The sequence below is a fragment of the Prunus dulcis genome, chromosome 4, assembly GCF_902201215.1.
Source record: "Prunus dulcis chromosome 4, ALMONDv2, whole genome shotgun sequence".
In the NCBI taxonomy this organism is placed as follows: domain Eukaryota; kingdom Viridiplantae; phylum Streptophyta; class Magnoliopsida; order Rosales; family Rosaceae; genus Prunus; species Prunus dulcis.
Genome location: NC_047653.1, coordinates 1,377,032 through 1,404,677, shown reverse-complemented (window position 1 = coordinate 1,404,677; position 27,646 = coordinate 1,377,032). Strand labels below are relative to the sequence as shown.

Below are 27,646 nucleotides of genomic sequence, written 5' to 3'. Positions count from 1 at the left end.
ATAATGAACTTGAGTAAAGCTACAATGAGGTGACATATCAAAATCAGAAGGAAAAAAAAAAAAAGTCATACAGTTCTCATAAAAAAAGAGTCTAAAACGGTAACTTTAGATTTATAAAAGCAAACAAATACCATTGCGAAAGTCATAAGCATGTCATCGTGAGTCAAAAAGAATAAACACAATTGAAAAATAACATGTCCAATCATATGCCAATTACCAAACAGGAATGGCATAATTGCATCACCCTTATGCAATTGCATTCTCAAAAAGTGGAAACTTGATAACTTATATAACCGATAACCAATTTTTAAAAAAATCTGAAAGCATCATAAAGGACAAATGGCGCATGGGTGCGCCTGGTGCACTATAGGTGTCCTAGCGAGCATATGGTTCAGTAAAATCTGAATTCTTATTTCTTGACACATGCATAGAGTTTTTGGATTCATCGGACCCTGTTAAGTCTGATCCACTGTTATATTGCAAATAATATGCCGGTCGTGAGGGTACTGAGAGTGTGACAGAATGGCTGCTAAGCATAGAGACAACTGAAGCCATGGATGGTCTGCTTGCCACATTTTCTTGGACGCATAGCAAACCAATGTGGATGCATCTCATCATTTCAATTCCTAAACCTGTCCTCAGCTTTGGGTCCATGATATTTGCCACTGTATTATCCCTCCAATTCCTCCAGGCCTATCAAGTTTATAAACACATTAATTAAAGAAGAAATTATGCTGCTTTCTCTTATGTTTTTTTGGTAGCAAAAGAGTTTGGTAATGTAAAACCTTATATTCATACTCACATAGCTTAAAAGATCCTCCTCATTCTCTCTGTTTCGAAAACTGTTAATCCTTTTACCACTTAAGATTTCAAGAACTAGCACGCCAAAACTAAAGATGTCCGACTTGACAGAAAAACGTCCATGAATTGCATACTCTGGAGCCATATATCCACTGCATTATTATATTCATCAAATTAAAATTTTAGTTCTGGTGTGAAAAAGCACAACAATGTAATTTAGCTTTGAAATTTGCAGATACTTACTAGGTTCCCACAATTGTCTGAGTATCTCCTTGAGTTTGATCCATCATAAACAATCTTGCCATGCCGAAATCCGCAATTTTAGGATTCATGTCTTCATCCAACAGAATGTTGCTAGGTTTAAGATCACGGTGAATAATTCGTAGTCGGGAATCTTCGTGAAGGTAAAGAAGCCCTCGAGCAATGCCTCCTATGATTTTGTAACGTGTTTCCCAATCCAAATGTGCGTGATCAGTTGTATCTAAATACAATTCCATCAAAATGAAACATGATTTTATTAATATGCTTTTTTATAATATAAATGGAGGCAGAAATGATTATGAATTATGACAAGAAGTAGAGCAAAGATACCAAAAATGAAGTGATTAAGGCTTGTGTTAGGCACATATTCATAAATGAGGATTCTTTCCCCTGCTTTCAAGCAAAAACCTAGCAGCCTCACTAAGTTCCGGTGCTGAAGTTGAGCAACTAACGTGACTTCAGTTTTGAATTCACGATCACCTTGTTCAGAATTCTTAGAGAGCCTTTTCACAGCTATATATCTTCCATTCGCTAGCTTACCCTGAAGGTTTATAAGAAAATTAGAAAAGTTAATTACGCAAAACAATTCATTCATGATGAATCTTTTTCCTTGTGATAGTGTTTCGTTACCTTGTAAACGGCTCCAAATCCACCCTGTCCAAGCTTATTTGCATCAGAGAAGTCATCTGTTGCAGATCTTATAGTTTCAAAATCATATTGCAACGATTCCACCAGACTAATGTCTTCCGAATTCTCATCTGAAAAGGGGAAAATGAATTAGCAAACAGACTTCCAGAACCTCAGATAAGATAAATAAACAGAGTTGAACTTACCTTGTTCAAGTTTTACCCTTCGTTTCCTTACTCTGAAGAAAAAGCATATGCTGCTGAAAATAGTGACAAAAACAACCAAAACTACAATGATGATGATGACAGTTTGTTTTGTGTTACCCTTCTTTTTTGCTGAAAATCAGATGGGATATCTTATCAAAAACCAAAACCACACCACACAATTGTAAGACATGGATCAAATTGAAGATTTGCAGGGTAACCATAATAAGCATACATACCTTCTTCAGGTGCTGGCGCTGGCGGTGGCGGAACTGGAGGTGGAATATCTACTAACGAACCGGCTCTAGAGTCAAAGAAACTATAAATCTCATACCTTAAATTACAGCTGGGTTTAAGGACTCTTCCTCCATTCATTCCACCGCCAATATCTAAGATGGTCTTGTTAAGGCAAGTGCTGCAGTTTTTCTTGTCCATGTCTGGAGTGCACTGAGCAAGTGCGTATATTGTTTCACCTCCAGGGACAGGTGCATGCCCTGCTGCAAATTTTTTAAGAGAATCCCCTGCCGCAGCTCTTTCACTTAAGATATCCAACAAGGGGGTAAGCACCACCTCGAACTGTTGAGGATTTTTAGCAGGATTTGGGCTAGGCAAACGCTTAAAAGGGTCCGTTTGTTCAATACCAAATATCACTTCGTGTGAGTATCTCACCATACAACGCTCTGCCCATATGATTGCTTCCTTATGAGTTGAACAATTTTGCAAGAGAATATGAGTAGACCTGTTGAGCCAAGCCTGACAAGAGTCCTGTGGGAGATCTCCTCTGCATAATGCAATTGCATTGACCTTGTTGGAGTCTTGTCCCCTGGATGAACTGTAAAACCCGGAATTGTTTTGGGTGTTGGAGGAGAAGGAAGAGAGGAGGCTGTTGAGGTTCTCTTGGTACTTGTCACCTGCCGTGTAGGGGACAGTATCAGAGCATTTCAAGCAGTACTCACCTTCGTGTGTGCACGTACCATCATCTTGGGCCATGGTGGGAGCAACAAGGTTTAAGATAATAATAGCAAGAGTGATGAAGAAAAGCATTGATCTTGAGGAACCCATTTTCATTGCTCAACTGACAACGAGTAACAACAAGACAACTTTATCTATAAAAAGGAAAGACAAGATGGTTTCTTGACTTAAAAATATACTAGGTCTAGATGGTCTGACCTTAATTTGAGCTTGCGGTTGGGGTCCAATTATGACCAAGAGAAATGCTAGCAACATTCTCTCTAACATTCTCTTTTGGACCTTCTCCCTTCTCCTCATGACAAGTGTCATTTTCCTTACACTTAAACAATGTCATTAATGCATCACACAATTTAGTTTTTGTTTTCCAAGTTTACCCTTTTAAAATGTATTGGCTTTTATATTTCCTTCAATTTATTCAAAATTTGTTACAACTTCTTTAGCACATTGTTAAAAATTAAATAAGAAAAAAAAAAGAAAAACGTCATTTTTTTAGAATAAAAATAAAATAAAATTTGTTACATGACATTGTTATCATCTTTATTTTGTTTTTAACAAAACACAAGTTGTCTTTGGAAATTTTTTTTAAAAAAAACACTTCAGTTTTTATTTTCTTATTTAATTTTTTAACAAGGTGATAAGAAAGTTGTAAAAAAAATTAGCTTGTTATTAAAATAAGTTAATACATTTAATAAGGGTAAACTTGACAAACAAAAATTAATTTGTGTGATGCATTAATGACATTGTTTTAAGTATAAGGAAAGTGACACTTGTCATGAGAAGAAGAGAGAAGGTCCGAAGGAGAAGGTTGCTAGCACTCCCCTTCATCCAATTATTCCTTTGTGCAAAAGGTGAGTCATTTGAGTGTAAGAACTGCATGGAGATAAACATGCATAATAATGAAGCCACGAGAAGCTAGTCATTTGAATTTGAAGCAAGAAGATACCAGGTGCTAAATAAATAAACAAAATCTAAAACCTAAATATGTTACAGTATGTGTGCGTGTGACACCCAAGAAATTTTATGATTCTTAAAAACTACTTATAAGATTTTGGAGAATTATTTTGGGTTTGTTAGAAGTGTACAAGACAATTTTGTTTCATTTTTTCTAGAGATGAAATGGTTATTTGAATGTGGTTAAAGGAAAGTAGATGTGTTTATGGGTTCGTAGTATTTTTCAAAGTACGGTGAATTTTTGGATCAAGCCCTATCACTTGGTTCTTCAAATTTGACCAGCGTGAGGTTTCAAACACGGTTGAAACTAAGATGGTTTGATTTTTGAGGAGACTTTGATTATCTGAAAGTAAATTAAAGTCATCCACGATACTTTATTCCACGCTTCTTCCTCCTTCAAACTTCTGTCTACCATAACTTTCATTCTACAACTCTAGCTTGATTGATGCTTCTTAGTTACCAGCACGTCTAGATTGATTGACGCTTCTTATAAGTTATATACTCCCTCACAAGTCTTTCCTCCTTTGGTTTGCGATGCCCTTTTCACTTTTTGGTGGATGACCATGGATAATTAGTAAAGCTGAATATTAGACTTGGTAAATTACAAACATTATTTAGAAGAAAATTGAATAAAATTGATGTTGTGCTGCGTCAAAAATCAATGCTAAATTACATTATTATATATAATTTCATAAATGTAGTTTCTATGCATGCATGTATCTATGTTATGGATATACTTGGGTGATCAGTGAAAGCTCATCTTCTGGTGCTTTAACAACTACTGTGCAAAAAGAAAGCTGGTTTTCAGGGCACTGGAAGAGCGAGAGAGGAGCTATTGATCATCAGAAGTATAGAAGCCACGGTTGGCCTATCAGCTATATTTTCCTGCACACATAATAACCCAAAGTGGATTCATCTCATAACTTCTTCACTTCTTGAATTAGTCCCCATTCTGGGATCTATTAGATTTGAACCTGTCCCTTCCCTCCAACTTTTCCATGCCTGCAACCATTAATTTGTCAATTTGTAGAAATATAATCAGAGATTAAAAATAAAAAAAAATTCTGTTATTTTCCTTTTTACTTACATAGCTCAGAAGATATTCCACATTCTCTCTGCGACGAAAACTCTTTCTTTCTCCGCTTACTATCTCCAAAACTAAGACACCAAAACTAGACATCCGACTTAACAGAGAAGTGTCCATGCATCACATACTTCGGAAGCATATATTCACTGTATATCAATAACATAGAAGTCGATTTTGTTGGTAGTATGACTTGGGTTATTGATATAGATTAACGCATACAATTGTCACATAAGCCATCAACCCTCGCAAAATTATATATTCTATATATACTAAAACCTAATGCAACTAAACACTGTAGCTAAGCACAGTGAATTTATGAAAATACCTTTATTTTTAACTGTTCAGCCAGCTTTTTCTCTCCCTTGCACAGTAAAATCACGGTTTTGCCCTTGGCTATTGTTTTGTGTTTTTCCCATTTTGCCCTCTCTTTCCTTCGGATGTAACTAGCGGCTGTTTAGGGTTGGGAGGCGTCTGGTTCGATCTCAACTGGCTGGTTGGAGAGCTACAGGGGTAAAGATGGGAGAGCTGGGTTGGTTCTTCGATGTCTACATCTGGAGGCTTCGACTGTTTTACACAGCCATCTGCTTAGACCATCAGTTTGCGTTTTCATTGCTCTGATCTTCCAAGGTGCTCATTTTCTGACTCCCTTGGGTTCTATCAGATTAGCTCAGGTATTTCCATCGTTCTTATTATTAATTTTTTTAATCAATTGTCGATTCAATGACTTTCCTCTCTTGGAGAAATCTTAGAAATGGAAATCATTCCCAATTTCTGTTATGGTTGCCGATAAAACACTGGAAAGTAAAGACCAAGCGTGCTTTAAAATAAAATAAAAATTCATTTTTTAATCTGCTTTTGGTTGATGTATCCTAAATATGAAGAAAAAAATTAATGATAAAACACAAGGAAAAAAGAAGTGAAGATTAATCAGGTTTCGACAAAATAGAAATTGGGAATGATTAACCAGCAACCATACTGATAAAGTGCCATCTTCCCTTCTATGTGTACTCTCTTAATGGTTCATGAAACATTTCTTAGGTTTGAGATATGCAATAGATTAATCAGGTTTGAGATATGCAATAGATTTCTTAGGTTATGACTTCTGATCTCTTTGCACGATGTGATTGTTAGTTATAGTGCTAAAATCTTGGGGTTTATTTCTCCATCTATTAAGACAATGACATCTCCATGCGTATTGTATATAGAATGGTGTTGATTGGTTCAGTCCGTAATTGCTTGCAAGCCTAAGACAATGACATGGTTTTCAATTTCAAGCAAACATTCATCCAAAAGCAGTCAAAGACACCTCATGGTTAGAATATCGTATTGTAAATAAATAAATAAATAAATAAAAACCATAGAATAATCCTTATTTTTATTATTAGAAAAAAGGGAGTAATCCCTATTACATGGGTCTTGACAAATTGAAGCACTAACAAACGAAGAGGGCCCTTGTTAAATTCCAAATTGTAATAAAACAAAATTGAATAAACTGTGTTGCCCTTCTTCGCTTCCAGACTCTCACAAGAACGCAAATGCTGATAATATTAATGTTACTCGTATTATTTCCACACATATTATTTCCTGCAAAAATCACAAGGCTCTGTTTGTTAGCAACGTGGTGTTAACTAATTGGGGCTCAAACAAGAAATTAAGCAACAAACAAAAATAAATTATTATACCTTGGAAGGTTTATAAGGGTATCTGCTCCAGACTCAGAAAGGACTGGACTCAAACCTCAAATAACAGCTGGGTCTAAGAACTCTTCCTCCACCCACACGATCACAACACACTGGAATTTCTGAGATGGACTCTTTAAGGCAATCGCTGCAGTTTTGTTTGTCCAAATCAGGGCTGCACTGGACAGTTGCATATATAGTTTCATTTGTTACAGGCACCGACACATTCCCTGCTGCAAATTTTAAATCAGAGTCCCCTGCTGCAGCTTTCTCACTTAAATTTTCAAATATGGGGTCGCGCGCCTGCTTGTACTGTTCAGGGTTTGATACGTTATGCGGGCTCGGCACATTCTTAAGAGGAACATATTCAAGAACACCAAAAATCGAGATGTTCGAGTATCGAACCGTACAGCTCTGTGCCCATATGATTCCTTTCTTCTGATCAGCACATTTCTGCAGGAAAATGGGAACAGAGTCCTTGAAACAGGTGCGGCAATCTTCGGGTGCAACGTCCCCTCTGCATACGGCAATTGCGTTCACTTTGTCCGGGGCTTGTCCCAGAGAAGAACTGTAAAATCTGGGATTGATTTTGGGGTCGGAAGTTAAAGAGGAGAGGAGGGTGTTGAGGTTTTGTCTGTAGATGCCGCCATTGTTGGAGGCGTTGTTAGTAGGCTGCATGCCGCCATTGTCGACGCAGCTCCAGCAGTAGTCTGCATTGTCCGTGCAAGCGCCGGAGGTATGGTGGCCCACTATGGTAGGAGCAAGAGGGGCCAAGACCAAGAGTATAGGAAGAACGAAGAAAATTAGCAATCTTGAGGAACCCATTTCTCTGTTTGTTCCTCTGTATGAAAATAACTTGGGGCTTTTATAGCAAAAACTGGTGACTGCTTTGTCCAAGTTCACTGACTTGGCTTTCTTCTCATAGCCACTAGTTTACGTTATTACAAGACCTTGACTAATAGGGTTGCCCAAATTAGACGTATAGGATAACTTCAGCTTTTATAGCTGTGTTTGAATATTATTGATCCTTTTGTAGAATTTTTTTTTTCCTCATAAAGGGAGAGTGTTCTTGGGGGGAGGACTAACGATCAACTGGCCAAATTCATGTTTGCTGATTATTTTGTACCTTAATTAGTAGAGAATTGTATTTATTTATTAATTCATTTATGTGGTATACTTCACACTGCTACATCAATGATGGTTGTTATCAACTAGTCTAGAACCACAAAGTAAGTCGGTTTTGTGTTATTTTCCTCCTCCTTGGTCCAATAGGGCTGCTCAAATTAGACATTAAGAGAAGACCTTGACTCTGCTTGTGGCCCCGGTCTAGATGGTTGCTTGACAACTTTGTTATTGGTCTTGTCCGTGGATGGATATAGCAGGGAAGTAAAGGCAATAGACAAGAGGGGAGTACCAAAAGACAAGAGTGCGTTTTGCGTACGTTTGCTTTTGGTTTTTTTCTTTCTTTGTTTCTCCTTAGACATTTCAAAGAGAAGACCAGACCTGTGGACTTAAGACTCTTTTTTAGTGGAGGCCTGTGGTGTCTGGACGCTCACCGTTATCGGGTTGTCCCCTTAAACACGCGGACATGACCAAGATTCAAGAACAACTGTTGATTTGTATTAACCAGTTAATTAGCACTTAACAATCAAGTAATCAAACAATTACATCAGTAATTACTTGGTCCTACAAATTTAAGAAAAAAAAAAGAAAAGAAGAAGGAAGAATAACTGGTTCATTCAATTCAACACTTCCATTTTATATAATTTACGATATATATATATATATATATTAATATAAATCAGAAAGAAGCTCTATTTCTAAACTAAAACCAAACTAAAGTATTTGACTTAATGGTGTAGATTCGTCCGATCCACTTGCACGATTCTCATATTCAATTGTCTATTGACTGTTCATGCGACTAGTCACCTTCCATTTTGTTTTTTAGGTCATAATCTGCTTCAAAACGATCGGTCGTCACTGTTTATGTGACTAGTCGCGCACTGTTCACTTGGTGATAAACAAGTGATAAAAGGGTTATAGAAATTCCTGATTGTGTTTATCTTTGGTTTCTTGTTTTGTTTTGTTTTTTTTACTTTACTTTTCTTTACTCATTCATAGTTTGCAATTTATATCTTACCTTTGTGTTGTGTCAAATACGTGTTCTTTACGTACTCAAACTAGAACTTTTAGTAAGCCAATAGTTCTTTATGGGATCGACCCTGACTTACAAATCTAAACCCCAATAGATTCGTGCACTTGCGGATATTTTTAATTTGATCATTAGCACATTGATTTGTGCCAATTATTAATACAAAATTGGCCTCCTTCCTTTTACTGGCTTATTGGCCTCTTCTCTCTTAGTTCTCTTGTATAGAGGACTCAACACGTATTTATAGGTATAGGCTGCCGCCATTGTCCAAGTTCACCGACTTGGCTTCCTTCTTATTATAGCGAATAGTTTACAATATAATAGTGTTACCTTATTTTTCTCCTTAGTCTAATAGGGTTGTCCAGATTAGACATATATAGGACATTAAGAGAAGACCTTGACTCTACTTGTTGCCCCGGGCTAGAGGGTTGCTTGACTGCGGATGGATATAGCGGGAAGTAAAGGCAATAGACAAGAGGGGAGTGCTAAAAGACAAGAGTGCGTTTTGCGTACGTTTGCTTTTGGTTTTTTATTTGTTTCGCCTTCGGGCTGGCCCGAGTTGGTGGGTCCCACACCACCCCCGGGCCTGGGCTGCTCGCTTGCCGCTGGACATGCTCTTAATGGTTCATGAAACTGTAGTAAAGTATCTGAAATTCAATTTGGTTTAACGATATACCACTTTAAATTTCTCTATCTGATTAATATCATAGTTTGAGATATGCAATAGATTTCTTAGGTTATGACTTCTGATCTCTTTGCACGATGTGATTGTTAGTTATAGTGTTAGATATGGAATTGATTTTTAGGTTCTGACTTCTGATAGCATTACAGTATTACTATAGGCATCTATAGTATGGAATTGATATCTTCTTGGTTGAATTACTTGCTATTTACTCATGAGATTTGAAGTGTTGTATACTAATGACTGATTTGATTGGAAGCTACAGATTTTGAAATGAGGTATTTCTTCCTTTAAAATGTTTATCAATTATGTTGTTTGATAATTAAAAAAAAAAAAGAGTTTTCTAACCCTAAACCCTCTAATATCTGAGTATATTGTTGAATCTTTTGGGTGTTTTGTTGAGATTCATTTTAGGGTAGAGCTTTTTGTAATTTAACGATAACTATAGAAATATTACGGAGTACCATTGTTTTATTCTATTTTGAGCTTATAAGAGCTGCATATTTGACTTTTGGAATGGGAATTGATTTGAAGAACAAATTTTTTTCAGTTTCAAACCTTATAATCCTGTTTCTATGTTTCCTGTTTGTATTATCTGTTACTGCTCCTTTATCATGTTTTATGGAATATATACATCTACCTTGATTTCCTCTTCCACCTTGATGCAAAATCGAGGTGACAGGGTGTTAAAAGGTTCTTAAGGGAAAGGCCATCCATGGTTGAAGAAGGGCAATGGATATACCATACACCCACCTAAATGAGGTCAGTTTCTTGACTTACTGGTTACCAATTGGTTTGGTAGATTGGCAGGTGTTGTTTGTGTTTATCATTGTGGTTGTGTGTTTGTTTGACTTATGTCTGAAATATATATATATATATATATATATATTCAGCTTTTACTTTGTGGTTTTCAAATGCCTCGAAGCCATTCTTTTCAGCTTTAAAATTTTTATTTTCAGTTTATTCTTTTGCTTAATTTTTTGTCTTTGGTTTTTTTAACGGTTTGCTGAAAAACTATGTAAGAGAGTTGAATTTTGCACAGATTTAAATATCTGGGGAATCTTGCATAAATTCATTTACTCATGTTTATTCTTTTGTCTTCCTCATTTAATATTGTTATGCAAGAGAGTGAATTTAACAAGATATCATTTCTATGTCCTCCTGTTTGCGTTGCTATTTATTATACAAGATATCAATTTATTTTCTTTCCTCAGTTTCTTCTCTGTCCTCTTCTTTGTTTTTTATTTGCTTAATCGTTTGCTTTATCACATAACCATTAGGAAAATGTCTTCATTCTCATCTTGACAATAATAACTAATGTTAACACAAGTATTATTTAAACAATTAATATATCCTAAAATTATCAGTTGCAAAATAATGCATACATTGTATGAAATCTTTCTTCTGAACAAAAGCAATGTAGAGATTTTCTTAATTTGATTTTGCTTTTTCCATTTGCCTTCATTTGGAATGGATGAAGATGTACAAGATTGCATCATTGTTCATAGTGAATTGTATTATTTTATTATGCAGAATATTGTTTCAAATGCATGTTCACCCTTAAATCCATATTATCTTTGTGGTTTTCATTAAATTACTACATTTCTTTGGGCACTTCTCTGTCTCTGTGATTCTTATTTTCATTGTCAAGTAAACATTTTATGTATGATTATCTTGGTAGTGACCTATTGTTTCTTCGTTTAGCATTTTGAACTATTTGAAAATTTTAACTATGTTTATATGAAGATGCTGATACTTCCTTTCAATCATGTGACATATCAATAATAGTCTTTAATTTTCTGAGATTGATTCAATAGCAGCAAAGGAAGATTGATGTAACAATTAGCAGGGAGTTGCTATAGGATTCTATGCAATGAAGTGTTTCCACTACTTCAACAACAAAATAAATGAGGTGGGAACGAAGATTGCTGCATAATTGAAAGAACAGAGGAAATCTGATTATTCAGGAGCTGAATATGGTCATTAAGTCTTCATGCTCAACAAAATCACCCCACTCTGTAAACCGGAATTTGTATGAAGCTAGGTTTCAAATATGTTAATGAGATATGAGTACATGCTGTTTTGTGTAGTATCCTGGTATTTGTAGGTATTTTTAGTGGCGATTTTATATGGTTAATTTTACTTAAAAATACAGGAATGGGTCGACTGTGTAGCAAATGGAGATGCTAGCATGTTGAAAATAAAAATAGATGCGACAGAAAAATAGATGCAAAACCAAATGTTGATATATGCACTGTAGTAGAACATTTGCTTTACAATGGTCCGAAAATGCTTTTTTTTCTTAAAAAAAAAAAAAACTATAAAAGCACCACATTAAGAATTATAAACAAAACTAAAGGATTCTTAATGTACTTTATTGCACTTAAGTGAAACATAGAAAATGCCTCTACTTTATTTGACATAATATTTGTGAGGAGACTTAAATTAATATATATAAAAATTACTTTTCTGCATTATCACGCAATTATAGTCCTCCTATTTTACATTGTTAAAGCCTCTTTAGGCCCAAAATTGTGTTTATCATAGTGTTAAGGTAGCACACAATTGCATATAGTCCTCCTATTTTACATTGTTAAAGCTTCTTTAGACCCAAAATTGTGTGTTATCGTAGTGTTAAGGTAGCAAATCATGAAATTGGTCCTTTAATCCTCTAGCAATTTCTTATTAATTGTTTTATTGTTAAACGTGGCTTCTTATATACGAAAGGATTTTCCTCAAATACCACATATTTCTCAAACCCGTCTTCTTCAAGTCAACTATGCTAAAACATTGCAATCAGTTCCTAGAATCACACTCCCAAATTTTATTTCCCCTACCAAAACAAAAATTATCAAATTCAAATCCCCAGTCCCATTAACCGTATAAGAACGAATTTGAATTAAAACCCTGTAGTAAAAGAACGAACATATCTTTAAACAGAGTTACCCAAATAGCAGCATATCATCTTTACAAAAACGGAGCTATCCTAAACCCTGTAACAAAAGAACCAGCATATCCAAATACTGATTTTCAGGGTTTACCAACTAATTTTTAATAACCAAACAGAAAACCTTATCAAAAGCAATCATATAGTATTTTAATAACTAAAGTGTTTAACCTGATTTCATCAAAATAATAACACAATCAAATCAACATGTCAATAACTTTGGAATTTTATCTCAATAGATTCAATTGCCTCTCACCTCTCTGACGTATAAGCAATCACTAAAGCAAAGAAGCGAAGATAACTTTTAGGTTAATGTTTCTTCATTTTGATTTATTGACTTTTTTTTCCTTTTGTGTTGCCTCAAAATTCCTTCACAAAATTCGACTTGGCTATATTACTACGTGTTTTCTGCTCTCTTTCCTTCTGTTTTTTTTCCCCCCTCAGGCTTCCGTGAAATTTTGATTGTTTAAGGAGATCTTGGGTACGAAATCCAAATACGAGAAGCGGTCATTCGGCCAAATTGTTTAACAATTCTTCGCTTTAAAGGTATAATTCATGATTGCCGTTCTATTCCTTATACTCTCACTATTTTTTTGGTACTGATTTCTTTATTTTTGTAATGTTTGTTTGCTCATCATTTCTACATTTTCATGTTTGTATATTTCTTTTCTTCCACAACTTTATACACATTTGATGTAATTTCATAACCCACAGCATCGCGCGGGTCCTTTTGCTTGTATATACTAAAGCTCAATCCAAATCTACACTGTATTTAAGCATAGTGTAATGACAAAAATGCCTCTCTTTTTACTATTATTTTTAATTTTGTTTTCTCATCAGCGCAGCGAATTGCCGAAAATGTCTTCCACCTAACCTTTTCTGCTCTTCCCTTTTTGCCCCTTCTCCTTCTGTCTTTCTTTCCCAACGAAGGTTTTGTTCGCTCAGAGAAGGAGTTCATCTCCAGTTGATTTCGAACTAGCTGGTTGGCCTGGTTGGGGGTAACGTTGGAAGATTTGCGTTCACTATTGGAGATGCTTTGGCTGCAGTTGATTAAATAGACTGAGGTTGTACTTTTGTCCATCAGATTGATAGAATGCTTGATGTACTTAAATTGTTGTGTTGTCTTGTTGGATTTTTGAATTTAATTCTGTGATAATAGTTATTGTCTTCACTCAAAAAATTTCATTTATCTACGCTAACAACTGTCATTTTCCAAATTTGTACCAACATAGTTAAAACCTCCGCAGAGGAGAAGAAAGAACATAAGCCACCTCCACAACAAAGCTAACAAGAGACAGAACCCCTTCTAATAGAGATCAAGGCAGAAAAATCCTCTTCCATCACCTAGTAGCATATATATAGACCTATCCAAACTCCTTTAAACAATGAGCAACTCAATATTGCCGATATTTTGATGTTTTGACTTCTACTTGACTTATAAAAATATGGTCAGTATTTTAACATGACAAACAGCATAAAAAACATGTTATTATCCTATTTTTTGACTTGCTAAACAAAGCATGATGCCACTATTTAGATCTCCATGTCTATATAAATAGTACCATCTTTCCTACATATTTTCACAACTTTGTACACATTTCACATTGTTTTAAAACCCGCAACATTGCGCGGGTAGTACTTACTAGGTCCCCACAATTCGATTGGTACTTCCTTGTGTTTGATCAAGCACAAACAATCTCGCCATGCTAAACTCTAATATATTACCACGCCATGCTAAAATCTTGGGGTTTATTTCTCCATCTATTAAGACAATGACATCTCCATGCGTACTGTATATAGAATGGTGTTGATTGGTTCAGTCCGTAATTGCTTGCAAGCAAACATAAATACAAAAGCAGTCAAAGATACCTCATGGTTAGAATATCGTACTGTAAATAAATAAATAAATAAATAAAAACCATAGAATAATCCTTATTTTTATTATTAGAAAAAAGGGTGTAATCCCCATTACATGGGTCTTGACAAATTGAAGCACTAACAAACGAAGAGTGCCCTTGTTAAATTCCAAATTGTAATAAAACAAAATTGAATAAACTGTCTTGCCCTTCTTCGCTTCCAGACTCTCACAAGAATGCAAATGCTGATAATATTAATGTTACTCGTATTATTTGCACTCATATTATTTCCTGCAAAAATCACAAGGCTCTGTTTGTTAGCAACGTGGAATTGGGGCTCAAACAAGAAATTAAGCAACAAACAAAAATAAATTATTATACCTTGGAAGGTTTATTAGGGTATCTGCTCCAAACTCAGAAAGGATTGGACTCAAACCTCAAATAACAGCTGGGTCTAAGAACTCTTCCTCCACCCACACCACCACAACACTCTGGAATTTCTGAGATGGACTCTTTAAGGCAATCGCTGCAGTTTTGTTTGTCCAAATCAGGGCTGCACCGGACAGTTGCATATATAGTTTCATTTGTTACAGGCACCGACACATTCCCTGCTGCAAATTTTAAATCAGAGTCCCCTGCTGCAGCTTTCTCACTTAAATTTACAAATAAGGGGTCGCGCGCCTGCTTGTACTGTTCAGGGTTTGATACGTTATTCGGGCTCGGCACATTCTTAAGAGGATCATATTCAAGCACACCAAAAATCGAGATGTTCGAGTATCGAACCGTACAGCTCTGTGCCCATATGATTCCTTTCTTCTGATCAGATCAGCACATTTCTGCAGGAAAATGGGAACAGAGTCCTTGAAACAGGTGCGGCAATCTTCGGGTGCAACGTCCCCTCTGCATACGGCAATTGCGTTCACTTTGTCCGGGGCTTGTCCCAGAGAAGAACTTTAAAATCTGGGATTGATTTTGGGGTCGGAAGTTAAAGAGGAGAGGAGGGTGTTGAGGTTTTCTCTGTAGATGCCGCCATTGTCGGAGGCGTTAGTAGTCTGCATGCCGCCATTGTCGACGCAGCTCCAGCACTAGTCTGCTTTGTCCGTGCAAGCGCTGGAGGTATGGTGGCCCACTATGGTAGGAGCAAGAGGGGCCAAGACCAAGAGTATAGGAAGAACGAAGAAAATTAGCAATCTTGAGGAACCCATTTCTCTGTTTGTTCCTCTGTATGAAAATAACTTGGGGCTTTTATAGCAAAAACTGGTGACTGCTTTGTCCAAGTTCACTGACTTGGCTTTCTTCTCATAGCCACTAGTTTACGTTATTACAAGACCTTGGCTAATAGGGTTGCCCAAATTAGACGTATAGTACTTTCAAGACCTTGACTAATAGGGTTGCCCAAATTAGACGTATAGCCACTAGTTTACGTTATTACGTTATTACAAGACCTTGGCTTTCTTCTCATAGCCACTAGTTTACGGACATTAAGAGAAGACCTTGATTCTACTTGTTGCCCCGGTCTAGAGGGTTGCTTGACTGCGGATGGATATAGCAGGGAAGTAAAGCCAATAGACAAAAGGGAGTAGCAAATCAAGAATTCGTTTTGCGTATGTTTGCTTTTGGTTTTTTTCTTCGTTTCTCCTTAGACATTTCAAAGAGAAGACCTGACCTGACCTGTGGACTTAGACTCTCTTTGTGTAGGCCTGTGGTGTGTGGACACTCACTGTTATCGGGATGAACTGTAAAACCCGGAATTGTTTTGGGTGTTGGAGAAGGAAGAGAGGAGGCTGTTGAGGTTCTCTTGGTACTTGTCACCTGCTGTGGAGGAGCCAGTATCAGAGCATTTCCAGCAGTACTCAGCTTAAAATGTGCACATACCATCATCTTGGGATATGGTGGGAGCAACAAGGTTTAAGATAATAATAGCAAGATTAATGAAGAAAAGCAATGATCTCGAGGAACCCATTTTTCTTGCTCAACTGACAACAAGTAACAACAACTTTGTCTTAAAGGAAAGAAAAGATGGTTTCTTGACTTAAAAATATACAAGGTCTAGATGGTTTCCTGACCCTTAATTTGACCTTTTATCTTCTCTTTGAATTTTCTTCACTCTTTATCATTGGATCGGAAGACTTTGATGCGGGCCAACCAGAAAGCACAAGGCCATTGCGATGTATGTTCGTCAAACACGTCAATCCATCAATCAAAATGTGATGCAAAATTTTATTTTAATTTTAATATTTTAATATGGGCCTAAACCTATTAGCCCAACCCAAATTAATCCGAAATTTATTTGTTTGTGTTGGCTTGATTGGATTTGGGTTTCCAGTCCGGATTAGTTTGGCATTTGATAAATTGATGCCAAAGCAAATTGGTCAAATAAACGACAATTTGGTTTTATTTTATGTACAGAAAATATTTAACTTGAGCTACAGTTGTTCAAATATATCAATCAAACACGCATAGCAAAGAAAAGAAAATAAATTGTTCCTGATATTATTATTTCAATCAAACACGCATATCAAACTCACTCCCACCCCACTAGCGAGCATATGGTTCAGTAAAATCTGATTTCTTATTTCCTGACACTGTTATATTGGATTCATCGGACCCTGTTATGTCTGATCCACTGTTATATTGCAAAAAATATGCCGGTCGTGAGGGTAGTGAGAGAGTGACAGAATGGCTGTTAAGCATAGAGACAACTGAAGCCATGGATGGTCTGCTTGCCACATTTTCTTGGACGCATAGCAAACCAATGTGGATGCATCTCATCATTTCAATTCCTAAACCTGTCGTCAGCTTTGGGTCCATGATATTTGCCACTGTATCATTCCTCCAATTCCTCCAAGCCTATCAAGTTCATAAACACATTAATTAAAGAAGAAATTATGCTGCTTTGTCTTGTTATGGTTTTTTGGTAGCAAAAGAGTTTGGTAATGTAAAACATTATATTCATACTCACATAGCTTAAAAGATCCTCCTCATTGTCTCTGTTTCGAAAACTGCTAATCCTTTTACTACTTAAGATTTCAAGAACTAACACGCCAAAATTAAAGACGTCCAACTTGACTGAAAAACGTCCATGAACTACATACTCTGGAGCCATATATCCACTGCATTATTGTATTCATCAAATTAAAATTTTAGTTATGGTGTGAACAAGCACAACAATGTAATTGAGCTTTGAAATTTGCAGATACTTACTAGGTTCCCACAATTGTCTGAGTATCTCCTTGAGTTTGATCCATAAAAAACAATCTTGCCATGCCAAAATCCGCAATTTTAGGATTCATGTCTTCATCCAACAGAATGTTGCTAGGTTTAAGATCACGGTGAATAATTCGATGTCGGGAATCTTCATGAAGGTAAAGAAGCCCTCGAGCAATGCCTCCTATAATTTTGTAACGTGTTTCCCAATCCAAATGTGCGTGATCAGTTGTATCTAAATACAATTCCATCAAAATGAAACATGATTTTGTTAATATGCTTTTTTATAATATAAATGGGGGCAGAAATGATTATGAATTATGACAAAAAGAAGAGCAAACGTACCAAAAATGAAGTGATTAAGGCTTGTGTTAGGCACATATTCATAAATGAGGATTCTTTCCCCTGCTTTCAAGCAAAAACCGAGCAGCCTCACTAAGTTCCGGTGCTGAAGTTGAGCAACTAACGTGACTTCAGTTTTGAATTCACGATCGCCTTGTTCAGAATTCTTAGAGAGCCTTTTCACAGCTATATATCTTCCATTCGCTAGCTTACCCTGAAGGTTTATAAGAAAATTAGAAAAGTTAATTACGCAAAACAATTCATTCATGATGAATCTTTTTCCTTGTGATAGTGTTTCGTTACCTTGTAAACGGCTCCAAATCCACCCTGTCCAAGCTTATTTGCATCAGAGAAGTCATCTGTTGCAGATCTTATAGTTTCAAAATCATATTGCAACGATTCCACCAAATTTATTTCTTCCGAATTCTCATCTAAAAAGGGCAAAATGAATTAGCAAACAGAGTTCCAAAACCTTAGATAAGATAAATAAACAGAGGTGAACTTACCTTGTTCAAGTTTTACCCTTCGTTTCCTTACTCTGAAGAAAAAACATATGCTGCTGACAATAGTGACAAAAACAACCAAAGCCACAACGATGATGATGACAGTTTGTTTTGTGTCACTCTTCTTTTTTGCTGAAAATCAGATGGGATATCTTATCAAAAGCCAAAACCACACCACACAACAGTAAGACATGGATCAAATTGAAGATATGCGGGGTAACCATACTATACCATACATACCTTCTTCAGGTGCTGGTGCTGCCGGAACTGGAGCTGGAATATCTACTAACGAATTGGCTGTAGACTTAAGGAAAAGACTAACCTCATACCTTAAATTGCAGCTGGGTTTAAGAACTCTTCCTCCTTGCTTTTCACCACAACAGGTTTGAATTTCTGTGACGGACTGTTTAAGGCAAGTGCTGCAGTTTTTCTTGTCCATGTCTGGAGTGCACTGAGCAAGTGCGTATATTGTTTCACCTCCAGGGACAGGTGCATGCCCTGCTGCAAATTTTTTAAGAGAATCCCCTGTCGCAGCTCTTTCACTTAAGATATCCAACAAGGGGGTAAGCACCACCTCGAACTGTTGAGGATTTTTAGCAGGATTTGGGCTATGCACATACTTAAGAGGGTCCTCTTGTTTACTACCAAATATCACCTCGTGTGAGTATCTCACCATACAAGGCTCTGCCCATATGATTGCTTCCTTTTGATTTGAACAATTATGCAAGAGAATATCAGTAGACTTGTTGAGACAAGCCTGACAAGAGTTCTGTGAGAGATCTCCTCTGCATAATGCAATTGCATTGATCTTGATGGAGTCTTGTCCCCTGGATGAATTGTAAAACCCGGTATGGTTTTGGGTGTTGGAGGAGAAGGAAGAGAGGAGGCTGTTGAGGTTCTCTTCGTACTTGTCACCTGTTGTGTAGTCAGGACCGTCCCTGAGATTTTGAGGGCCCTGTGCGAACTTAAATTGGGGCTTCACATAATCTAATACGAAATACTATAAATAAAAATTTGGCATAACTTAATGTCATAAACAATTTTTTTTTATAACTAAAAATCATGAATAAATATGTAATGACAATCAGAAATCAAATTCATAAAAATTTAAATGTTTCTATTTGATAAAATTAAATGTTTGGTACAAGAATAAGCTCATTGTGCCCCTACAAGGTCCTTTGCTACCTCCAATAAGCAATTTGTGTTTAATAGGAAAAAAAAATTAGCAATCACAAATTAAAGAGTAGTTGCACACAAATTCCTGAAATTTGAATTTGACTATTTGATTTTGAGTGTTCTTTATGAATATAGGAATTAGGGTTTTCTCTTTTTGGTGTTGAAATTCCTGAAATTGAAAGAATAACTAAAATTGTCAAAGGATTGAAAAAAGAACCAAAGAGAGATTGATGAATGATGATGATTACTTACCAGAAAATCAGAGTTTAAAAGAAAAGAAGAAGCCATGAAGTTTTTTTTGTTTTGTTTTGAATGAAAAAAGTACTTTTCTTAGATGAGAAATTTTTTTTTTATAATTTTTTAAAAGAATGATCGGAGTAGAAAGTGTTTGGGGGATATATATATATATACATATACTCCTCCCGTGATTAGCTTCGAACTCTGGTGCTACGCCAAATGGAGAAGCGCTAGAGCCAACTCCACCAGACACGCCCTTGTGCAAATGTCTAGCACGCTATACTATATATACAATTCCTATAATATTAATATATATATTATAAAGAAATTTTTTTTCGGGGGCCCTTAAGAATTGGGGGCCCTGTGCGGTAGCACCACTTGCGCGACCCCAGGGCCGCCCCTGTGTGTAGTTGCCAGTATCATAGCATTTCCAGCAGTAATCAGCTGTAAATGTGCATGTTCCATCATCTTGGGCCATGGTGGGAGCAACAAGGTTTAAGATAATAATAGCAAAGAGTGATGAAGAAAAGCATTGATCTTGAGGAACCCATTTTCATTGCTCAACTGACAACGAGTAACAACAAGACAACTTTATCTATAAAAAGGAAAGACAAGATGGTTTCTTGACTTAAAAATATACTAGGTCTAGATGGTCTGACCTTAATTTGAGCTTGCGGTTGGGGTCCAATTATGACCAATCCCATATTTTCCTTCTTCAAGTCTTCTCTTTGAATTTTCTTCTGACATAAGCCAGACCAGATGTTTTCTTCACTTCTTATCCAGAAAAGCACAAGGCAATTGCGAGGTATATATATTCGTCGGACTCAGACACGTCGTCAGTCCATCGATCAAAATGTGATGCAAAAATTTATTTTAATTTTAATATTAATATTTTAATATGGGCCTAAACCCATTAGGCCAACCCAAATTAATCCGAAATTTATTGAAAACCTGTGTCCAGTCCGGCTTAGTTTAACTTGAGCTGCAGTTGTTCAAAGATATCAAACACGCATATCAAGCACTTCCACAAGACCAAGCACAAAATTTCAGATAACAATATATGCAGAATTGAAAGCAATGGGAATCAGAAAACTTTTAATCCACTTCATCACTCAAACTGAACCGAGGATAGACAATTCATCCAATTATTCCTTTGTGCAAAAGGTGAGTCATTTGAGTGTAAGAACTGCATGGAGATAAACATGCATAATAATGAAGCCACGAGAAGCTAGTCATTTGAATTTGAAGCAAGAAGATACCAGGTGCTAAATAAATAAACAAAATCTAAAACCTAAATATGTTACAGTATGTGTGCGTGTGACACCCAGGAAATTTTATGATTCTTAAAAAGTACTTATAAGATTTTGGAGAATTATTTTGGGTTTGTTAGAAGTGTACAAGACAATTTTGCTTCATTTTTTCTTGAGATGAAATGGTTATTTGAATGTGGTTAAAGGAAAGTACATGTGTTTATGGGTTCGTAGTATTTTTCAAAGTACGGTGAATTTTTGGATCAAGCCCTATCACTTGGTTCTTCAAATTTGACCAGCGTGAGGTTTCAAACACGGTAGAAACTAAGATGGTTTGATTTTTGAGGAGACTTTGATTATCTGAAAGTAAATTAAAGTCATCCACTATACTTTATTCCACGCTTCTTCCTCCTTCAAACTTCTGTCTACCATAACCTTCATTCTACAACTCTAGCTTGATTGACGCTTCTTAGTTACCAGCACGTCTAGATTGATTGACGCTTCTTATAAGTTATATACTCTCTCACAAGTCTTTCCTCCTTTGGTCTGCGATGCCCTTTTCACTTTTTGGTGGATGATTAGGAAAGCTGAATATTAGACTTGGTAAATTACAAACATTATTTGGAAGAAAATTGAATAAAATTGATGTTGTGCTGCGTCAAAAATCAATGCTAAATTACATTATTATATATAATTTCATAAATGTAGTTTCCATGCATGCATGTATCCAGTGGCGGACCTGTGCAGGCGCAAGGAGGTGCACCTGCACCTCCGGTCGCCAGAGAAGTCCATTACAAGAGCTGGAATTGCACCTCTGCTTCAGAAACGAGATGCACAGCACCTGTTCGACGAAATGCCCAAACCACCTAGGCTGGGACCTGTCCATCTTCTAGTCACCAGCTCTGTCGTCTCGTCCAACCTTATCCTCAACAAGCTTCTCAGGTTGTACTCGTGCTTCGGAGTTATCAGTTATGCCCGCAAGCTTTTTGATGAAATTACTGAACCAAATTCCTTTATTTGGATAGCCTTAATTCATGGGCATGTTGAGAATCGTCGATATGAAGAAGCATTTTCTCTATTTACCCAAATGCATGGTGAGTCCATTGAGCCTTTGAATTTTACTATTGCGTCTGTGCTCAAGGCTTTAGCTCGGGAGGGTAGAGTTAAAGATGGGGAAACAATTAACGGGTTGGTCTTAAAATTTGGATTTGGTTTTGACTTGACTGTTCAAAATGCGATACTTGACTTGTTCATGAGATGCGGTAAACTTGATGTTGCTAGACGGATATTTGATCAGATGGATGAAAAAGATGTGGTTTCTTGGAACTCGATGATCTGCGGCTACGGAAGTAATGGCAGAGTTGATATTGCAAGGCAGCTGTTTGATTGGATGCCTGAGAGGAATACAGTTTCATGGACAAACATGATTTGTGGATATGTTAAGTCTGGGGATATTATTATTATTTTTTATTTGGTTTTTTTTTTGGTTTTTTTTTTTTTTTTTTTGGGGGTTTTGAGCTCTTAGCTTTTAAATATTGCCCCTCCGTTGAAAAATTTCTGGATCCGCCGCTGCATGTATCTACAGGCACTACCGAGGATATACTTGGGTGATCAGTGAAAGCTCATCTTCTGGTGCTTTAACAACTCTGTTAATCTTGGATGGACGTTGACATCCCGAAGACATGTCAGATCCAACACTACTGTGCAAAAAGAAAGCTGGTTTTCAGGGCACTGGAAGAGTGAGAGAGGAGCTATTGATCATCAGAAGTATAGAAGCCACGGTTGGCCTATCAGCTATATTCTCCTGCACACATAATAACCCAACGTGGATGCATCTCATAACTTCTTCACTTCTTGAATTAGTCCTCATTCTGGGATCTATTAGATTTGAACCTGTCCCTTCCCTCCAACTTTTCCATGCCTACAACCATTAATTTATCAATTTGTAGAAATATAATCACAGATTAAAAAATAAAAAAAATTCTGTTATTTTCCTTTTTACTTACATAGCTCAGAAGATATTCCACATTCTCTCTGCGACGAAAACTCTTTCTTTGTCCACTTACTATCTCCAAAACTAAAACACCAAAACTAGACATCCGACTTAACAGAGAAGTGTCCATGCATCACATACTTTGGAAGCATATATTCACTGTATATCAATAACATAGAAGTCGATTTTGTTAGTAGTATGAATTGGATTATTGATATAGATTAACGCACACAATTGTCACATAAGCCATCAAGCCTCGCCAAATTATATATATATATATATATATACTAAAGCTCAATCCAACTCTACACTGTATTTAAGCATAGTGTAATGACAAATATGCTGCTCTTTTTACTATTATTTTTAATTTTGTTTTCTCATCAGCACAGTGAATTGCCGAAAATGTCTTCCACTTAACCTTTTCTGTTCTTCCCTTTTTGCCCCTTCTCCTTCTGTCTTTCTTTCCCAACGAAGGTTTCGTTCGCTCAGAGAAGGAGTTCATCTCCAGTTGATTTCGAACTAGCTGGTTGGCCTGGTTGGGGGGCAACGCTGGAAGATTTGCGTACACTATTGGAGATGCTTTGGCTGCCGTTGATTAAATAGACTGAGGTTGTAATTTTGTCCATCAGATTGATATAATGCTTGATGTACTTAAATTGTTGTGTTGTCTTGTTGGATTTTTGAACTTAATTCTGTGATAATAGTTATTGTTTTCACTCAAAAATTTTCATTTATTTACGCTAACAACTGTCATTTTCCAAATTTGTACCTCCGCAAAGAAGAAGAAAGAACATAAGCCACCTCTACAACAAAGCTAACAAGAGACAGAACCCCTTCTAATAGAGATCAAGGCAGAAAAATCCTCTTCCATCACCTAGTAGCATATATATAGACCTATCCAAACTCCTTTGAACAATGAGCAGCTCAATATTGCCGATATTTTGATGTTTTGACTTCTACTTGACTTATTAAAATATGGTCAGTATTTTAACATGACAAACAGCATAAAAAACATGTTATTATCCTATTTTTTGTAACTTAGACTTGCTAAACAAAGCATGATGCCACTATTTAGATCTCCATGTCTATATAAATAGTACCATCTTTCCTACATATTTTCACAACTTTGTACACATTTCACATTGTTTTAAAACCCGCAACATTGCGCGGGTAGTACTTACTAGGTCCCCACAATTCGATTGGTACTTCCTTGTGTTTGATCAAGCACGAACAATCTCGCCATGCTAAAATCTAATATATTACCACGCCATGCTAAAATCTTGGGGTTTATTTCTCCATCTATTAAGACAATGACATCTCCATGCGTATCGTATATAGAGTGGTGTTGATTGGTTCAGTCCGTAATTGCTTGCAAGCCTAAGACAATGACGTGGTTTTTAATTTCAAGCAAACATACAAACAAAAGCAGTCAAAGACACCTCATGGTTAGAATATCGTATTGTAAATAAATAAATAAATAAAAACCATAGAATAATCCTTATTTTTATTATTAGAAAAAAGGGAGTAATCCCTATTACATGGGTCTTGACAAATTGAAGCACTAACAAACGAAGAGGGCCCTTGTTAAATTCCAAATTGTAATAAAACAAAATTGAATAAACTGTCTTGCCCTTCTTCGCTTCCAGACTCTCACTAGAATGCAAATGCTGATAATATTAATGTTACTCGTATTATTTCCACTCATATTATTTCCTGCAAAAATCACAAGGCTCTGTTTGTTAGCAACGTGGTGTTAACTAATTGGGGCTTAAACAAGAAATTAAGCAACAAACAAAAATAAATTATTATACCTTGGAAGGTTTATAAGGGTATCTGCTCCAGACTCAGAAAGGACTGGACTCAAACCTCAAATAACAGCTGGGTCTAAGAACTCTTCCTCCACCCACACGATCACAACACACTGGAATTTCTGAGATGGACTCTTTAAGGCAATCGCTGCAGTTTTGTTTGTCCAAATCAGGGCTGCACTGGACAGTTGCATATATAGTTTCATTTGTTACATGCACCGACACATTCCCTGCTGCAAATTTTAAATCAGAGTCCCCTGCTGCAGCTTTCTCACTTAAATTTTCAAATAAGGGGTCGCGCACCTGCTTGTACTGTTCAGGGTTTGATACGTTATGCATGCTCGGCACATTCTTAAGAGGATCATATTCAAGCACACCAAAAATCGAGATGTTCGAGTATTGAACCGTACAGCGCTCTGCCCATATGATTCCTTTCTTCTGATCAGCACATTTCTGCAGGAAAATGGGAACAGAGTCCTTGAAACAGGTGCGGCAATCTTCAGGTGCAACGTCCCCTCTGCATACGGCAATTGCGTTCACTTTGTCCGGGGCTTGTCCCAGAGAAGAACTGTAAAATCTGGGATTGATTTTGGGGTCGGAAGTTAAAGAGGAGAGGAGGGTGTTGAGGTTTTGTCTGTAGATGCCGCCATTGTTGGAGGCGTTGTGAGTAGGCTGCATGCCGCCATTGTCGACGCAGCTCCAGCAGTAGTCTGCATTGTCCGTGCAAGCGCTGGAGGTATGGTGGCCCACTATGGTAGGAGCAAGAGGGGCCAAGACCAAGAGTATAGGAAGAACGAAGAAAATTAGCAATGTTGAGGAACCCATTTCTCTGTTTGTTCCTCTGTATGAAAATAACTTGGTGCTTTTATAGCAAAAACTGGTGACTGCTTTGTCCAAGTTCACTGACTTGGATTTCTTCTCATAGCCACTAGTTTACGTTATTACAAGACCTTGACTAATAGGGTTGCCCAAATTAGACGTATAGGATAACTTCAGCTTTTATAGCTGTGTTTGAAGATAAGTTGTGTCTGAGTGAATTAGCTAAAGTTTATATGGAAGAATTTATTGTTGCAATTGTCTCTACTGCCGTGCTCATGGGGTTTCTGTGTATTCTTCTCTTTGTAGGAGGTCATATTTATAATACAACGAAACATGAATGGGCAAGTAAATAATAAATTCCTAAATCTATTTGCAATAGGAAATCATGAATTAAATTAAATCAATTACAATTATAATAGGAATTCTTGGTGTGTAAGGAAAGTAAGTCAATATCCACAAGTCACGCCAACACTTCCCCTCACGTTGGTGCATAGATGTCGCCAATGCCCAAATGATCTAGTGAATTGTGGAATGCTTTACTGGAAATCGCCTTTGTCAAAATATACGCCAATTGATCCACGAATTTCACAAAATGCGCAATCTGGTCCATGTGTCGGGGTCATTAGTCGAGAAGTCATAATCTGCACAGCGGAAGATGCATAGGATACAGGTTCAGTGGGAATTGGGATCGGAATCTGAGCCTGAGTCGAGGCCGGAGGTTGAGTCGAAATCGGGATCCGGGTCTGAATCAGAGACAAATTCGGGGTTGGGGTCATCATCGAAGTGGGGGTTCGGGGTCGTCTTCGGAGTCGGGGTCAGTGTCAGGGTCATCTTCGGAGTCAGGGTCGGGGTCGTCGTCGTCATAGTCGGGGTCGGGGTTGTCTTCGGAGTCAGGGTTAGGGTCGAGGTCGTCTTCGGAGTCGGGGTCATCTCCGGAGTCGTGGTCAGGGTCGGGGTCGTCTTCGGAGTCAGGGTCAGGGTCGGGGTCGTCTTCAGAGTCGGGGTCGAGGTCGTCGTCATCATAGTCAGGGTCTGGGTCGGGGTCGGGGTCGTCTTCGGAGTTGGGGTCGGGGTCGTCGTTGTCATAGTCGGGGTCGGGGTGGAGGTCGAAGTCTGCATCTGTGAGAATGGAGCCATCTGGGCACTCTACTCAACGATGGTTGGTGGAGAATGAGAGAATGAGTCTGTGGTGCTACCTCCATGAGGGTTGAAAAAATCATCAACCCCCATAACACTAAATAAAATAATCTCTATTATAATAGGACAAAATATAATTGGTAAGTAACCCAAATTCTAATGAAATAAGGACTCGCCAACACTCCCCCTCAAGTTGGGCAAAGATATTTCGCAGGCCCAACTTGACAAGCGAGTCACAGGACACCATACTTGAGAAGCACCAATTGTAGAGAAGATCTTTTAGTCAACCACGAGTGAAACAAGAGACAAACTAAAACAAAGTTCACAGCGGAAACACAAGAGCAAACCCTAAAAAATAGGGCACATAGCAAAACACAGAAACCCTGTGAGCACGGCTGTAGATAAGGCAGAACACAGAAACCCTGTGAGCACGGCAGTATGTAAGGCAGAACACAGAAATTGTGTGAGCACAGCAATTGGTAAGGCAGAACACAGAAACCCTGTGAGCACGGCAATAGGTAAGGCACAACACTGAAACCTCATGAGCACAGCAGTGGCAACAATAAATTCTTCCATATAAACTTTAGCTAATTCACTCAGACACAAATTCTCTTCAATCCTCCTCTCCCCTTGAAGAGAAGAGGTCGTCGGAGTCAAGAAATAAGCAACATCTTCATGGAAATATGTCAAGGTAATTGGGATAGGTCAATAAACATATCCCTTTCACTCCCCCTCCCCCCTCTCAAGGGGGGAGAAGAGCACTTAAATTTCAAGAAGAACACAAGCACAGGTCCCTAGATCGAACCTGGCTCTGATACCATGCTAAAATATCAAAACTATGAGAGAATATTTGTTTGTGGGAATTTTCTGTGTATTCTTCTCCTTGTAGGAGATCATATTTATAATCCAACGAAACATGAATGGGCAAGTAAATAATAAATTACTAAATCTATTTG

At 37.3% G+C, this 27,646-nt stretch overlaps 4 protein-coding genes, 1 long non-coding RNA gene and 1 pseudogene across 5 annotated transcripts in view; 1 reads left to right on the top strand and 5 right to left on the bottom strand.

Moving 5' to 3' along the window:
• Positions 1-373: 373 nt before the first annotated feature.
• LOC117623922 (putative receptor-like protein kinase At4g00960) lies at positions 374-2,982 on the bottom strand. Its single transcript, XM_034354969.1, has 7 exons — positions 2,132-2,982; positions 1,896-2,024; positions 1,693-1,820; positions 1,393-1,603; positions 1,045-1,282; positions 803-953; positions 374-693 (listed from the first exon to the last, which is right to left on the bottom strand). Exons 1-7 carry the CDS (start codon positions 2,958-2,960, stop codon positions 376-378), a joined length of 2,004 nt encoding a protein of 667 aa, XP_034210860.1. The 5' UTR covers positions 2,961-2,982; the 3' UTR covers positions 374-375.
• A 3,269-nt stretch (positions 2,983-6,251) lies between these two features.
• On the bottom strand, positions 6,252-7,445 carry LOC117623930 (cysteine-rich repeat secretory protein 38-like). The gene is made up of 2 exons (XM_034354980.1): positions 6,585-7,445; positions 6,252-6,486 (listed from the first exon to the last, which is right to left on the bottom strand). Exon 1 carries the CDS (start codon positions 7,404-7,406, stop codon positions 6,618-6,620), a length of 789 nt encoding a protein of 262 aa, XP_034210871.1. The 5' UTR covers positions 7,407-7,445; the 3' UTR covers positions 6,252-6,486; positions 6,585-6,617.
• A 2,040-nt stretch (positions 7,446-9,485) lies between these two features.
• Positions 9,486-11,565, top strand: LOC117623935. The gene is made up of 2 exons (XR_004585256.1): positions 9,486-10,177; positions 11,236-11,565. It is a non-coding gene; the product is annotated as an uncharacterized LOC117623935 (long non-coding RNA).
• A 2,888-nt stretch (positions 11,566-14,453) lies between these two features.
• LOC117624156 lies at positions 14,454-16,181 on the bottom strand (annotated as a pseudogene).
• A 509-nt stretch (positions 16,182-16,690) lies between these two features.
• The window catches only part of LOC117623925 (putative receptor-like protein kinase At4g00960), a 54,085-nt gene continuing 43,129 nt past the window's right edge, over positions 16,691-27,646 (bottom strand). Inside the window, exons 3-7 of the mRNA XM_034354972.1 lie at positions 18,071-18,198; positions 17,771-17,981; positions 17,423-17,660; positions 17,181-17,331; positions 16,691-17,068 (exon numbers count right to left, since the gene is read on the bottom strand). Of these exons, the coding sequence (XP_034210863.1) occupies positions 16,757-17,068; positions 17,181-17,331; positions 17,423-17,660; positions 17,771-17,981; positions 18,071-18,198 (1,040 nt within the window). The 3' untranslated portion in view covers positions 16,691-16,756. The remainder of the gene's footprint in view (positions 17,069-17,180; positions 17,332-17,422; positions 17,661-17,770; positions 17,982-18,070; positions 18,199-27,646) is intronic.
• LOC117623933 (cysteine-rich repeat secretory protein 38-like) lies at positions 24,405-25,555 on the bottom strand. Its single transcript, XM_034354984.1, has 2 exons — positions 24,738-25,555; positions 24,405-24,639 (listed from the first exon to the last, which is right to left on the bottom strand). Exon 1 carries the CDS (start codon positions 25,410-25,412, stop codon positions 24,771-24,773), a length of 642 nt encoding a protein of 213 aa, XP_034210875.1. The 5' UTR covers positions 25,413-25,555; the 3' UTR covers positions 24,405-24,639; positions 24,738-24,770.